General features: G+C 38.9%; 1 protein-coding gene across 1 annotated transcript; it reads left to right on the forward strand.

Moving 5' to 3' along the window:
- The first annotated feature begins 7,816 nt into the window (after nt 1-7,816).
- Nucleotides 7,817-8,814, forward strand: LOC129548987 (olfactory receptor 6M1-like). The gene has a single exon (XM_055415987.2). It carries the CDS (start codon nt 7,867-7,869, stop codon nt 8,812-8,814), a length of 948 nt encoding a protein of 315 aa, XP_055271962.2. The 5' UTR covers nt 7,817-7,866.
- The last annotated feature ends 6,969 nt before the right edge of the window (nt 8,815-15,783 follow it).

A 15,783-nucleotide genomic window follows, 5' to 3' on the forward strand; every position in this document is an offset into this window, starting at 1 on the left:
GAAAACAAGTATTCATATAGAAGCAAGAACTCAAATGTTCATAGAAGCTTAATTCACAATAAAGAAAAAATGAAAATAACTCAGGTGCCCATTTTCTGGTGAACAAATAAGGAAACTGTGTGATGAAGAAACTACTGATGCCTAAAACGCTCAGATGAATCCCGAAGCCCCAGATTAAATGAAACGTATATTCTGCAGGTTTAATTTATGTTCAAAAAGCTGTAAAAATCAAAATTACACGTACGGAAAACACATCACTGGTTGTCAGGTGCTGAAGTAGGGATGTGACCACATTGACCTGCAAAAGGTCACATGAAATATTTGAGGTAAAATAAATATTTTAAACCATTCACATAATGGTGGTGGTGGCTATGTGCCTATAAATTTGTCAAAAATCAACAAATTATATCCTTAAAAATGCCTATTGTGTATAAATCACATCTCAATAAAATACTTTCTAAAAATATGTATACAGACATATAGCATATAAATAATCTCAGTTTGAAATGCATCTTAATATGTTTTCAACACATTGTGAACATTTCTTATGTAAGTGTTCCAAGTTTTTAGTTCATTAAGGCTTTAAGCATATCTCTAAGTTTTACTTTAAATAAACACCCATGAGAGTCACTCAGGAGACCTTAACTTTCTAACTGTGATTAGTAACTTCAGTTCTAACATCCCAGGATTGCAATAATAATAATTAACCTTTTTTTAATCCCAGAATCCCAAGAGCCATTCTAGACCAAATCTCTAAATATGACTGTAAAATCTTTAATACTGGAATCACTTCAATATCCAGAAACTAATATTATTTCCAGGGGAAAGAAAATAAAGTAGATATGTCTAAAATCAAGTTACAATATGCCTGATGAATGAACAGGAGTGACAAAACAAAATGAAGGAAGTTTTTAGACAGTTCAAATGCAAATATGAGTTTTTTGACAATCAAGATCATTGAAGTGAAATGATGTTCCTTTAAAAATAGTTTCACATCACTAGACAACAGAGACAGTACAGAATATTTTAGTACCAGTCTGTCTCGTATGCCCTTTAGTTCTCTTCTAACCTAAGAGTCTGTGGTTTTGAAGAGTTCCAAGTTTCTGGATGGAGCCACAGAAGATATAAAAATTAACTGAATAACGGGAAATTACACCCCTACAAGCGAGAAAAAAAAATCTAAGATTAGGAAGATTTCAGTCAGAAAGTCTTGCAGTCTTTTTGTCAGAGATAGAAACTGGAAGTCAGAGAACCTACTTTCAAAGCACTGGGTCTGACTTTATCAATAAACTCACCATTCTGCTTTGTTGGCAAAAATGTGATCCAGACAACAGACTGCTTGAAACTCAGGAAAATATTCTGGATTAAGATTCACCAAATGTGTAAAATAGATGATTAAATGATAAAATAATACTTGGAATTTAGTATTACTCAAAACTTAGACTTTTTTCCTGGGAAATAAGAAAAAACTGAGAAAAATCATCAGAGGTTATGGAAGGACAGAGTTTCATTCGATGGAGGTGGATGAAGTACTTCAGCAAAAACTGGATAACCATTGGGTGTGATTTGGAAGAAAGAGATGTGTATTATATGGAGAAGAGTTTCAGAGTAAAACTGAGAGAAATTTATATGGAATTCAAAGTTGAAGCAAAAAAAGAATATAAAGATTAATGGATGGAAGGCTTGAGAAAAAAATACCGCAATTTTGAGGTTCTTAACATATTTGAATGAAGAAAATATCAGCTGTTCTACAATCAGTATGATGTAAGTACATTTTATTTTGCATGTATCCATATTTATATTTTACACAGTTTGAGTCTTAATACATGGATTTGCATGTGTATTTTATAAGTTAAAGTCCAATTACTGCCCTGACAAAAAAATTAGTGATGGCAAAGTCAAATGTAATACCTTTACTACAACTATGTAAATTAATATGCTTAATGTACCTCAGTTACAGTTGAACTTTTTCACATTTTCCTGATAGCATCTCAGATCTACCCATCTCCACATCTTAGTCCTTCTCTCTTCATCCTTCCTCAGCCCTAAGACATATTGAGCATCAAGGTTAGGACCATCAATCTGACATCACAGCCATCCTCATTTTAGAGATGAGGAAGAAAAGATCCAGGATGCTTTACAGTCTTATTAAACATCATGAACTTCCAAGTGGCCAAACAAGAAGTACAACACAGGTTCTCTGATTCCAAGACCCACTATACTCTCCATCTTTTTCCTATGGTCAAATTCTTGAAATGTGGAATTTTATGCAAATTTTCAGGATCCACAGAAAAAATGGTAGTGAGGAAAATGACCAGAAAAAGAAAACCTACATTTGTCAAGGTTATAATTAAATTGCGATACACAGATTGCCATGGTCCATAACCTTTCCTCCTGGACGTGATGGGATCCTGAGATCTAATACAAACCATTTGTAATAGAAAAGGCTAACACAAACTTGGTTTTTTTTTTTCACTATCATGAATTTGAGAGACTCTACAGAGGAGAGCATTTTTAATTTTTCTCAGAGAAGTGGCATTGGAGAAGACTCTTGAGAGTCCCTTGGACTGCAAGGAGATCCAACCAGTCCATTCTAAAGGAGATCAGTCCTGGGTGTTCATTGGAAGGACTGATGCTAAAGCTGAAACTCCAATACTTTGGCCACCTCATGCAAAGAGTTGACTCACTGGAAAAGACTCTGATGCTGGGAGGGATTGGGGGCAGGAGGAGAAGGGGAGGACAGAGAAGGAGATGGCTGGATGGCAGAACCAACTCGATGGACATGAGTTTGAGTGAACTCCGGGAGTTGGTGATGGACAGGGAGGCCTGGCGTGCTGTGATTCATGGGGTCGCAAAGAGTCGGACACGACTGAGCGACTGGACCGAACTGAACTAAACTGAACTGAAGGCTAAATAGAAAGTTCCCAATGCCATTTTCTTCCAAAGGTATATGAGCCTGTGACAACCATGGCAAAGAGCAACTCTGAGTTCAAACGTCCCATATTTTTATTGTTAAAAATGGCATAATGCTTTGAAGATATCAAATTATTCAAATTTTACAATATCAGAGGGAAATCAGGTTCCTATCAGGGCAATCAAAGACTATATAGGCTAGAAGAAAAATAGAGGATATTATATAGGAGATGGGACAGTTTACTAGATAAATGGAAGAATAAATACATGAGATGTAGCTTCATGAATATCTACAGTATTCTGTTAAGATACTGTCAGTCTCCAGTTCAGCAATGAAGGTGTGGAGGGCTAAAGAAAGGGAAGGTTAAAACGTTTCTACTTCTCTATAAAGTGTGCTCTATGTTAATATTATACTAAACCTCAATATGAAGGACTTCCTTAGAACTCAAATGGTAAAGAATCTACCTGCAATGGAGACAAGGGTTCGATCCCTGGATCAGCAAGATCCTCTGGAGAAGGGAACAGCAATCCACTGCAGAAAATTAGAGATACCAAGAGAACATTTCATGCAAAGATGGGCTCGATAAAGGACAGAAATGGTATGGACCTAACAGAAGCAGAAGATATTAAGAAGAGGTGGCAAGAATACACAGAAGAACTGTACAAAAAAGATCTTCACAACCAAGATAATCACGATGGCGTGATCACTGACCTAGAGCCAGACATCTTGGAATGAGAAGTCAAGTGGGCCTTAGAAAGCATCACTACGAAAAAAGCTAGTGGAGGTGATGGAATTCCAGTTGAGCTATTTCAAATTCTGAAAGATGATGCTGTGAAAATGCTTCACTCAATATGCCGGCAAATTTGGAAAACTCAGCAGTGGCCACAGGACTGGAAAAGGTCAGTTTTCATTCCAATCCCAAAGAAAGGCAATGCCAAAGAATGCTCAAACTACCACACCATTGCACTCATCGCACACGCTAGTAAAGTCATGCTCAAAATTCTCCAAGCCAGGCTTCAGCAATATGTGAACCTTGAACTTCCAGATGTTCAAGCAGGTTTTAGGAAAGGCAGAGGCACCAGAGATCAAATTGCCAACATCCGCTGGATCATGGAGAAAGCAAGAGAGTTCCAGAAAAACATCTATTTCTGCTTCATTGACTATGCCAAAGTCTTTGACTGTGTGGATCACAATAAACTGTGGAACATTCTGAAAGAGATGGGAATCCCAGACCACCTGACCTGCCTCTTGAGAAACCTGTATGCAGGTCAGGAAGCAACAGTTAGAACTGGACATGGAACAACAGACTGGTTCCAAATAGGAAAAGGAGTGCGTCAAGGCTGTATATTGTCACCTTGCTTATTTAACTTATATGCAGAGTACATCATGAGGAACGCTGGGCTGGAAGAAGCACAAGCAGGAATCAAGATTGCTGGGAGAAATATCAATAACCTCAGATATGCAGATGACACCACCCTTATGGCAGAAAGTGAAGAGGAACTAAAAAGCCTCTTGGTGAAAGTGAAAGAGGAGAGTGAAAAGGTTGGCTTGAAGCTCAACATTCAGAAAACGAAGATCATGGCATCTGGTCCCATCACTTCATGGGAAATAGATGGGAAAACAGTGGAAACAGTGTCAGACTTTATTTTTCCGGGCTCCAAGATGACTACAGATGCTGATTGCAGTCATGAAATTAAAAGACGCTTACTCCTTGGAAGGAAAGTTACGACCAACCTAGACAGCATATTAAAAAGCGGAGACATTACTTTGCCAGCCAAGGTCCGTCTAGTCAAGGCTATGGTTTTTCCAGTGGTCATGTATGGAAGTGAGAGTTGGACTATGAAGAAAGCTGATCGCCAAAGAATTGATGCTTTTGAACTGTGGTGCTGGAGAAGACTCTTGAGAGTCCCTTGGACTACAAGGAGATCCAACCAGTCCATTCTAAAGGAGATCAATCCTGGGTATTCTTTGGAAGGACTGATGCTGAAGCTGAAACTGCAATACTTTGGCCACCTCATGCGACGAGTTGACTCACTGGAAAAGACTCTGATGCTGGGAGGGATTGGGGGCAGGAGGAGAAGGGGACGACAGAGAATGAGATGGCTGGATGGCATCACCGACTCAATGGACATGAATTTGAATGAACTCCAGGAGTTGGTGATGGACAGGGAGGCCTGGCGTGCTGTGATTCATGGGGTCGCAAAGAGTCGGACACAACTGAGCAACTGAACTGAACTGAATCTTCCTGGAGAATCCCATGGTCAGAGAAGCCTGGCGGGCTACAGTCCGTGGGGTCGCAAAGAGTCAGACACACCTGAGCGACTAACATACACACACAAACCTCAGGAAAATTAATACTTTTTCACCCAGATACAGTATGCCTTTCCTGCAGCAGTAAACACTGAGAGGTTTATTATCTGGGTGCAGGAGCAGTAGGGGAAGAGTGAATATTAGAATATTTGTGATGGAAATAGTTCCTTTTGCTATCAAGTACTTATTTCAGTAGGTGAGACTCTTCGGAGAACTTTGGTAACATGAAAATGAAATAAATTGCCTTGAAACAATTTGGAAGATTATGAGAGAAATGGAATAATGCATCTTGCAATTGTAAACCGTTCTCTTTCATATTAGACTTTTTCCTTCCTGAGACCCTGTCTCTAAACCCTGAGAGATCAGATCTGTTAGGCACCTTGGTGTTTGGGTTCCTTTCTCATGCCTAGCTTTAACGTTTTAGCAATCAGTTATTTATTAATGGAACTGAATGGATGCCACGTTAACAGCAAAAGAAAAGATTACACTCACCAGGAGGGTACAGTTATAATACAATCTGTATTTGATTCATGAAAATGCAGGCTCCTGAGTTTACCTTTGCTGAGCAGCTGCAACTTTTTGCATGGGGGGAACGCATCAATTCTGATATATTTATTTAATAAAATATGAGTGCTGTTTGTGCCCAAAGAATAGTCACTTGAGTAGAAAGGATGCTGACCCTCACTGGAAGTAAAAGATGCATTTAGCCTGGAAAGGAATATGTAGACGATCAGTACTCATTTATAGATGTAGGTCTAGGATTAAAAAGAACATAAAAAGAGCTCTCCTACAAATTCACCAGCAAGTCAAGTTGTTCAGATCCAATTACATTCAAAATTTACTCTTAAATGGATGGAAGTTATTATGCATTTTGTAAAGGAATTTACTTATCCAGAAATGTCAAATAACTCTACGAAACCAATATTTCCTAATTTAAAACAGGGAAGGTGAGTACTAAACTCTTACTATTAAAATAATACAGATTGTTTGATTTGTACAATAAATAAGTATTGAACAGAAATGAAGAAAGCAAATGAAGGAGCAGAAAAAGTCACAGCCAAATTTTCAGATAGAAATTTGCTCAGAAAAGCATGTCTTTAAAGCAAAGACAGCACCTAGGAGTTATGCATCCCAGCTAGAGCCTGAGGAAAATGCTTTCCTTTAAAAAGGAAACAGGTGGGCTCTAAGCTTAGAAAGAACCCAGCTCAGGGTTCATAATTTTCTTCTTTTAACTTGAAACTAAAAGATTATTCACAAAATATTACAACAAAGGACAGTGGGTCAACTGCATTCTATAGCCATGCAATAGATACTGCAAATTTGAGCAGTATCCAGAGATTAAGCTGAATTCTTCAAACACTATCTGCATCCTTTTTATTTATTTTTTATTTTTTGGATGCAAAGTGAAGCCATGTGGGATCTTAGTTCCCAGACCACTGGACCATCAGGGAAGGTTCTCTGTGCCGATTTTTGAACTACTATTAATAATGTGATCGTCCAGTGGCTGAAAAGAATATACGGTATAGAAGTCTTATTTGTAGAAACCTGTTAAGAGTCATTTGGAGAATGGGAGGGTAAAGTCTATTCTCCATGTAGCCATAGACATAACATTGCAAAGAACAAAAGAGAAGAACATTGACAATTTTCCCAAAGATGTTTTTCAAAATGTATAAAATTGGTTTCACAAATTATGATACATATATTATTGACCTTGTATATTATACATACATATATATGATACATATATTATTAATTCCATAACAGTGTAGATATTTTAAAACATATATGATTATAGCGTATTTTAAAAAAATAAAAACCATGGGGAATTCCATGGTAGTCCAGTGGTTAGGACTCAGTGCTCTCACTGCCAGGGTTCAGTCCATGGTTGGGGAACTAAGATATTGCAAGGCTCAAAGCAAGGCCAAAAAAATTTAAATAAATACCACAGAACTTCATGGAGAATTCAATTACTACTAAATTAAAATAATATATGTCCAACCTGATATTATATTAACAACACATAATACCACTAACAAATGTAAGTATCAATGGAAACAAATATAAGTTTCCTCTCATTTGACTGTACAATTTTCATTTCTCTGCTCTTTGATTTAAGCAATACCTGAAAACTTGAAAAAACCTCAAGAAAACGAATTCAGCTTTATTAGCTTTCCGTTTTCTCTGTTTTCCAAATTGATTGACTGGATTCTCAGGTAGGTTTCTCCTCTTATGCTCAGAACTTAGCTTGGAAAACAGTAGGTCAGGAAGAGGGAAGTAGAAAAGAAGCATTGTATAAAAAAGAATAAAAAAGTCACCAAGCTTTACGGAACTATGAAGATAATTTCCATCAACCAAAAATTTTAAATATGGGAAGACTGTTTGGAGAAGTCGTGTCATTTATCCAAGATCCTACATTTAGTAGGGTCAGAGACAGGATGGAAACAAATCACTCGACTCTCCATTCAGAGCTCTTTCTACTGCATCTTCTCGATGCTATTGGGAGTTTAAAGCCTATTTAATCTGACTTTCATCTTTATATTCAGTTATTTTTTTTTTCAGAGGCATGCTGCCCACCTTGCACTGCACTCAATGTATGTGCAGACACTACACTTGATCTGAGCCAAAAGGCCGAGAAGCAATCAATGGATGTGCAGAATCAGACCACAGTGACCGAATTTATCCTGACTGCCTTCCCTGCTCTCCAGAAGCTTCAGATTTTCCTCTTCATGGTCCTCTTGTTTACTTACTTGCTCACTCTAACCGGAAACGGTGTCATCATTTCCCTAATATGGGCTGATAATCGCCTCCAAACCCCAATGTACTTCTTCCTCAGTAATTTGTCATTTTTGGACATTTTATTCACTAGCTCAGTTACCCCAAAACTGTTATCCTTTCTCCTCAAGGACAGGAAGACCATATCTCTTGCAGGCTGCATCAGCCAAACATACTTCTTTTTCTTCCTGGGGACAGTGGAGTTCATCCTGCTGGTGGTGATGTCCTTTGACCGCTATGTGGCCATCTGTAACCCCCTGCGCTACACCATCATCATGAACAGCAGGGTGTGTCTCCTGCTGGTCCTGGGCTGCTGGGTGGGGGCCTTCCTGTCCGTGCTCTGCCCGGTTATTCTGCTGTCCAGGCTGCCCTTCTGCCATAAGGAGATTCATCACTTCTTCTGTGACATCGCCCCTCTGCTGCAGGTGGCCTGCATAGACACTCGTCTGCTTGAGATGATAAGCTTCCTCTTGTCTTCTCTCATCCTCCTGACCTCACTGGTGCTCACCACCGTGTCCTACGCCTACATCATCTCTACCATCCTGCGCATCCCCTCGGCCCAAGGGCGTCAGAAAGCCTTCTCCACCTGCGCTTCTCACATCACTGTTGTCTCCATTGCCTACGGGAGCAACATCTTCATGTACATGAGACCCAGCCAGAGTCATTCCCTGGAATTTGACAAAGTGACTGCTGTCCTCACCATAATGGGGACCCCTCTCCTGAACCCCTTCATTTATAGCCTAAGGAATGAAAAGGTAAAGGAAGTTTTGAGAGATGCAATCAACAAAATTGTGTCCTTATTGCACAGGAAACCTTGAAAGGTTGCTTGCTAAGAATGGTTTTTCCAACTGTTGGATGCAATATGGAGTAAGGCATGCTTGAAGACCATAAATTCAAAAATATGTAAGAAGAAGTGAAAAAGTTTTTCTCCTCATCTGATACAAAGTATCATAGTCTAAGTCCAGAGCAGACAAGTCAGACATCAAGAAAATAACATGTTCTGAACCTTAATTGGACCGTCTCACACACAGAACTGAATGAATTAAATATAAATACTGAACTAGAGTCAGAAAACCTGAATTTTAAGCTTGGCTCTATCACTTTTTTATCAGGTAACAAGTAACCTCTCTGATCTTAGTTTCTCATCTGTGGAATGGGGAATACAGTTTGTGCTTTTCCTTTTTCTTTTTTTCAGTTAACGTAGGGTTAACAGAGATAATCTAAGTCATGCAACTACATGTAACTAAAAGTGAATCTTCTGAGTGTTTTAAGAATTTACAAGATGATGGGAATCATGCCTAACAGCCAAATTCTGTAAATAATAATACAAAAACAGGAAAGAGGAGTAACATAATCTTGTGTTTGTACATGTAATTAAGTATGTACATTTAACCCTCTTAACAACCTTGAGAAGCAGTTTTGTTTTTTGTTTTTTTTTTTTTTTTGGCCACACACCACCTCAGCTTGTGGGCTCTTGGTTCTATAACCAGGGATTGAACTCTTGACAGTGAAAGCATGGAGTCCTAACTACTAGACTGCCAGGGAATTCCTAAGAAGCTGGTGTTTTTGTCTCCATTTTACAGGGGAGAAAACTGAGGTTCACTGAGATTAAGTGTCTTTCCCCAACTATATCACTAGTTTTGAAAATATATATATATATTTATATGTATATATACAGGTACAATGGGGACAAGCATCTAAAAAAAGAGCTTAAGGGATTTTCTGAGCAGTCCAGTGGTTAAAACTCTGTGATCCCAAAGCAGGGGACAAGGGTTCAATCCCTGGTCAGGGAACTAAGATCCTGCATCCTGCATGAGATGGCCAAAAAGATAAAAAATAAATTTAAAAAGAGAGAGAGTTTAGGAAGAGGGAGAAGACAAGAGGCATCTCAGAGATCAAAATTAAGTCATTATCAGTGTGGTCATGAATCTTCCAGCTACACAAACAAAGATGAAAACCTTAAGAATCAGCAGAGAATCTGTCATGGGAGAGCAGAAAGAGAAAGTACTGTCTTCAAAATAGATTCAGAATATTATAAAAGAACAATATCCAAAAAAAAAGAATATTGTCTGTCAAAAGGTAGAGCAGTGGACAAATGTTTACAGATTTCCCTGGTGGTCCAGTGGTTAGGACTCTGCACTTTCACTGCCAAGAGTCTGGGTTCAGTCCCGCAAAAGTAGAACAGAATCATCATTCACATAATTTTCTGCTCTATATTCATACTCAGAAATTAATTAAAATGGGGTTTTGAAAGTTACTACATTTGTGTCCTATTGATGCCATAACAAAATTAGCAGCTAAAAAAATACAAATTGACTATCTTAGAGTTCTGCAGCTCAAAAGTCCAATACAGGTCTCACCAAACTAACATCTGCAGACTGCATTCCTATCTAGGGGCCCTAGAGGAAAATCCATTTCCTTCTTATTTTGGGTCATTCTTGAAGTTTGGGACCAAGGTCCTAGTATGCTGCTGCTGCCAGCTATCAGCCAAGAACCAGTCCCAGTTTCTAGAAGGTACTGCAGTCCTTGACCCATGGCCCCCTCTTCCTCCACCTTCAAAGCTAAAAACAGGGGGGCAAGCCTCTCTCTGATGTGTCATATCTCTGCTCCTTCTTCTTCCATCTCTTCTCTGACTCAGCTGGAAGAGGTTCTTCCTTTTTAAGGACTCATTTGACTGGACTGAGCCCAAACAAATAATCCACAATAATGTCACCAACACAAAGTCCACATCCTGAGTTACTTCTGTAAAGTCCCTTTTGCAACTAAAGTAGCATACAGGTGACCCTCCACATTCATGGGTTCCGCATCTACTGATTCAACCCACCATCAGTCAAAAGTATTCTAAAAAAATTAAATTCCAGAAATTACCAGAAAGCAAAATTTAAACTTACCACGTGCTGACAACTATTTAAATACCATTTACATTATCACCTTTTATAGGTAATCTAGAGACGATGTAAACCTTCAGGAGGATGTGCATGGGTTTTTAGGCAAATACTAAGCTTCAAGACCCAGATAATCACAATGGTGTGATCACTCACCTAGAGACAGACATCCTGGAATGTGAAATCAAGTGGGCCTTAGAAAGCATCACTACTAACAAAGCTAATGGAGATGATGGAATTCCAGTGGAGCAATTTCAAATTCTGAAAGATGATGCTGTGAAAGTGCTGCACTCAATATGCCAACAAATTTGGAAAACTCAGCAGTGGCCACAGGACTGGAAAAGGTCAATTTTCATTCCAATCCCAAAGAAAGGCAATGCCAAAGAATGCTCAAATTACCACACCATTGCACTCATCTCACACGCTAGTAAAGTCACACTCAAAATTCTCCAAGCCAGGCTTCAGCAATATGTGAACCATGAACTTCCAGATGTTCAAGCTGGTTTTAGGAAAGGCAGAGGCACCAGAGATCAAATTGCCAACATCCACTGGATCATTGAGAAAGCAAGAGAGTTCCAGAAAAGCATCTATTTCTGCTTTATTGACTATGCCAAAGCCTTTGACTGTGTGGATCACAATAAACTGGAAAATTCTGAAAGAGATGGGAATACCAGACCATCTGACCTGCCTCTTGAGAAACCTATATGCAGGTCACTAAGCAACAGTTAGAACTGGACATGGAACAACAGACTGGTTCCAAATAGGAAAAGGAGTGCGTCAAGGCTGTATATTGTCACCCTGCTTATTTAACTTATATGCAGAGTACATCATGAGGAACGCTGCGCTGGAAGAAGCACAAGCTGGAATCAAGATTGCCAGGAGAAATATCAATAACCTCAGATATGCAGATGACACCACCCTTATGGCAGAAAGTGAAGAGGAACTAAAAAGTCTCTTGATGAAAGTGAAGGAGGAAAGTGAAAAAACTTGGTTTAAAGCTCAACATTCAGAAAACTAAGATCATGGCATCTGGTCCCATCACTTCATGGGAAATAGATGGGGAAACAGTGGAAACAGTGTCAGACTTTATTTTTCTGGGCTCCAAAATCACTGCAGATGGTGATTGCAGCCATGAAATTAAAAGACGCTTACTCCTTGGAAAGAAAGTTATGACCAACCTGCTGCTGCTAAGTCACTTCAGTCATGTCCGACTCTGTGCGATCCCATAGACGGCAGCCTGCCAGGCTCCCCTGTCCCTGGGATTCTCCAGGCAAGAACACTGGAGTGGGAAAGCAGAGACATTACTTTGCTAACAAAGATCCATCTAGTCAAGGCTATGGTTTTTCCAATGGTCATGTATGGATGTGAGAGTTGGACTGTGAAGAAAGCTGAGTGCCAAAGAATTGATGCTTTTGAACTGTGGTGCTGGAGAACTCTTGAGAGTCCCAAGGAGGTTCAACCAGTCCATTCTAAAGGAGATCAGTCCTGGGTGTTCATTGGAAGGACTGATGTTGAAACTGAAACTCCAATACTTTGGCCACCTCATGCGAAGAGTTGACTCATTGGAAAAGACTCTGATGCTGGGAGGGATTGGGGGCAGGAGGAGAAGGGGATGACAGAGGATGAGATGGCTGGATATCATCACCGACTCGATGCACTTGAATTTGGGTGAACTCCGGGAGTTGGTGATGGACAGGGAGGCCTGGCATGCTGCTATTCGTGGGGTCGCAAAGAGTCAGACACAACTGAGCGACTGAACTGAACTGAAGCCATTTTATTTTTGGTTTCTTCCCTACAGACTAAGCAGTAGCGAATCTGCCTGCCAATGCAGGAGACAAAAGAGACACAGGTTCAATTCCTGGGTGGGGAAGATCCCCTGGAGAAGAAAATGGCAACCCACTCCAGTATTCTTGACTGAGAAACCCCATGGACAGAGAGCCTGGTGGGCTACAGTCAATGGGGGTCACAAAAGAATCAGATGACAATAAAAACAACTATGCTATTTTATATGAGGGTCCTGGACCAGACCCCCTTCGAATACCAAGGGACAAGTGTACTTACAGATTCTGGAGATTGAACAAGGATTACCTTTAGGTGCCATTATTCTATTTACCAGGGCTTCCCTGGTGGCTCAGGTGGTAAAGAATCTGCCTGCAATGCAGTAGACCCAGATTCAATCCCTTGATTGGGAAGATTCCCTGGAGAAGGGAATGGCTACCCACTCCACCAGTGTTAAATTGCTAGTGCTAATAATGCAAGGATGTAAAAGTAAAGAACAGGATGTGTTTTTAAAGCCAGTACTAACTTCTAAACTCTCTGTCTTTCATCACTTGAAACCAGAAGAATTTACAAGCCCCAGGATATGAAAGATTAGTGAAAAGCAGCAAAATATCTGGAAAATTCTTATTGTAACAGTTATGTTTGTTTATACTTATATCATGGTTAGGTAAAATTTTATAAATTCATATTGACCAATATTTGAGAGAAACTTTATCTGTAAATTTTTGATCACCTTCTACTTGATTCATCATTTCCAATTTCCTATATTTCCATTTCCTATATTTATGCTTTTGAAAAAATTAACTTATATGCAAAATGAAAATTAATTTTATATAACGCTATTTTAACTGAAGTGTTAAATCAGAAAAACCAAAGGTAAATACAGGTAGAAGATAGCTGAATGAAGGTTGGAGACCGATTCTTGTAACTCTGCTTATATCCTAATGCACTAGTAAATCCATTGCCATTATTTAACCTGAATTGTCATTAAAATGCAATAATTTTGCAACAAAAAAAAAATCATTGTTAGGTGACAATAAATATAGTTGGCACTTTTCGCTGTTTTAACTTTTTAATGAATTCCCATGTTACTCAAAAGTCCCATACTGAGATTATTAACATAGTAAAGAAAGTCTTCAACAAATAAGGTAATTTAAACCTAATTCAGTGGGGCTGGCCTGGGGTTGGACCAGCCTTGAAATTGCAAGTACAAAGACATCATAAACTCTTAAAAATAGTGTAAATATACTGTTGCACTTTTATGTTGATTATTATTATTACCAACATTGTTATAATCGCAGGTAATGATTTGTTTAATCAGTGTGAAGATACATTGATTCTAATGTTAAGTTACTTGGAAAATGGGAACTACTTGTCCCAAATTTGGGGACAGCTAGAAAATTCTTCACTCTTCTTATACTCGCCTGTAGATAGATGTTTCAAACTATTGTTTTTCAGTATCAGAGATGGAAGGGGAAAATATACCAAAATAACCTGACCTGTAGAGATTTTAAACAGTATCCACTTGCTAGATAAATTATATCCCTCCAACTATGGGTGAAGAGCACCCAACAAGAACCACTGTGTTATGTAATGAATTCATTGATCCTTCCACTTACCAGCTAATTCTCACATATTCCTTCCTCCCAACTCAGTTGTAAAAAACATGATCATCTGTCCCATACGATCACAAGGATTCTCAAGGACTATAGCAAAAGGTGCCAAATAATTTACTTTGGGGTTTGTCAAGAGTAACACAGTATTCTCCATCAGTCTTCTCTTCCCCTTGGAGTGGGATTTGTGCTATTGGCTCTCAGATCCTCAGGTCTTCGGATTTGGTCTAGAATTACAGCACCAACTTTCCAGGGTCTCCAGCTTGCAAATGGCAAAACTGAAACTTAACCTCCATAATCATATGAGCCAATTCTTCATAACAAATATATATGTGTGTGTGTGTAACAAATCTGTATATATATAAAACAAATCATCATATAATAAATATATACATACACACACATGCACACCCCATTGGTTCTGTTACTCTGAAGAACATTGTCTAATACAGTAATTTTCCTTTTTTTAGAGCTTTTAATTTTTGGAGCTTTTAAAATTTTGGAATCTTGTGTTAATTTATAATATAGAAAAAACAATAAACAAAATTTTTACACAACATAAAATATATATTAGAAGGATAATCAAATTCAGATATTCCCTGGAGCAGGAGTTACATTTAATAAATTTTATTTACAGTTCAAGAGAAAAAATTCTGAAAAAAAATTATTATTGAGACCCCTTCATAATGACTGATTACAAATCGTTGAAAATTTCTGCATCTTAAGAGCTCGGTTATTTTTAAATTATTAATGTGATTAAATGTTCAAGGAATTGAATGTTTTTATTCTTGAAATTATGAATTAGAAAACAGAACTTGAGGAAGGTGTTCTGAAAAAACCTAAATGCAATATTCTTTAGTGGCCATTTCCCCTTTCTTGCATTGCAGAAAATATGTGACAGTTATTGTGTTGATGCTGCTGCTGCTGCTGCTAAGTCACTTCAGTCGTGTCCGACTCTGTGTGACCCCATAGACAGAAGCCCACCAGGCTCCCCTGTCCCTGGGATTCTCCAGGCAAGAACACTGGAGTGGGTTGCCATTTCCTTCTCCAATGTGTGAAAGTGAAAAGTGAAAGTGAAGTCACTCAGTCGTGTCCGACCCTTAGCGACCCCACGGACTGCAGCCTACCAGGCTCCTCCATCCATGGGATTTTCTAGGCAAGAGTGCTGGAGTGCCTTGCCATTGCCTTCTCCATTTACAGTAATCTAGGACTGTATTATTTCCAATAATATTTCCAATAATACAGCCTGCAAAGTATCACCATTGGGAAGAAGTTAGCCTCACAAATGAAAGGTTGGAATTAGACATCCATCAAGAGAAGACTGTCTAGGTCTTGGTTAATTTAAAATGTACCACCCTGGTGGTATAATGGTTGGAAGTCCACCTGCCAAAGCAGGCAACCCAGGTTGATCCCTTGTCCAGAAAGATTCCACATGCCTTGGGGCAACTAAGCCCTTGCACCACAATTACTGAAATCTGAGCACCTAAATCCCGTGCTCTGCCACAAGAGA

The sequence above is a fragment of the Moschus berezovskii genome, chromosome 25, assembly GCF_049115385.1.
Source record: "Moschus berezovskii isolate FMDL1 chromosome 25, NW_MosBer_1.0, whole genome shotgun sequence".
Taxonomy (NCBI): domain Eukaryota; kingdom Metazoa; phylum Chordata; class Mammalia; order Artiodactyla; family Moschidae; genus Moschus; species Moschus berezovskii.

What these genes read in the sequence shown, in the direction of transcription:
- LOC129548987 (XM_055415987.2), top strand. Translation starts at nt 7,867, where the DNA reads ATGGATGTGCAGAATCAGACCACAGTGACCGAATTTATCCTGACTGCC.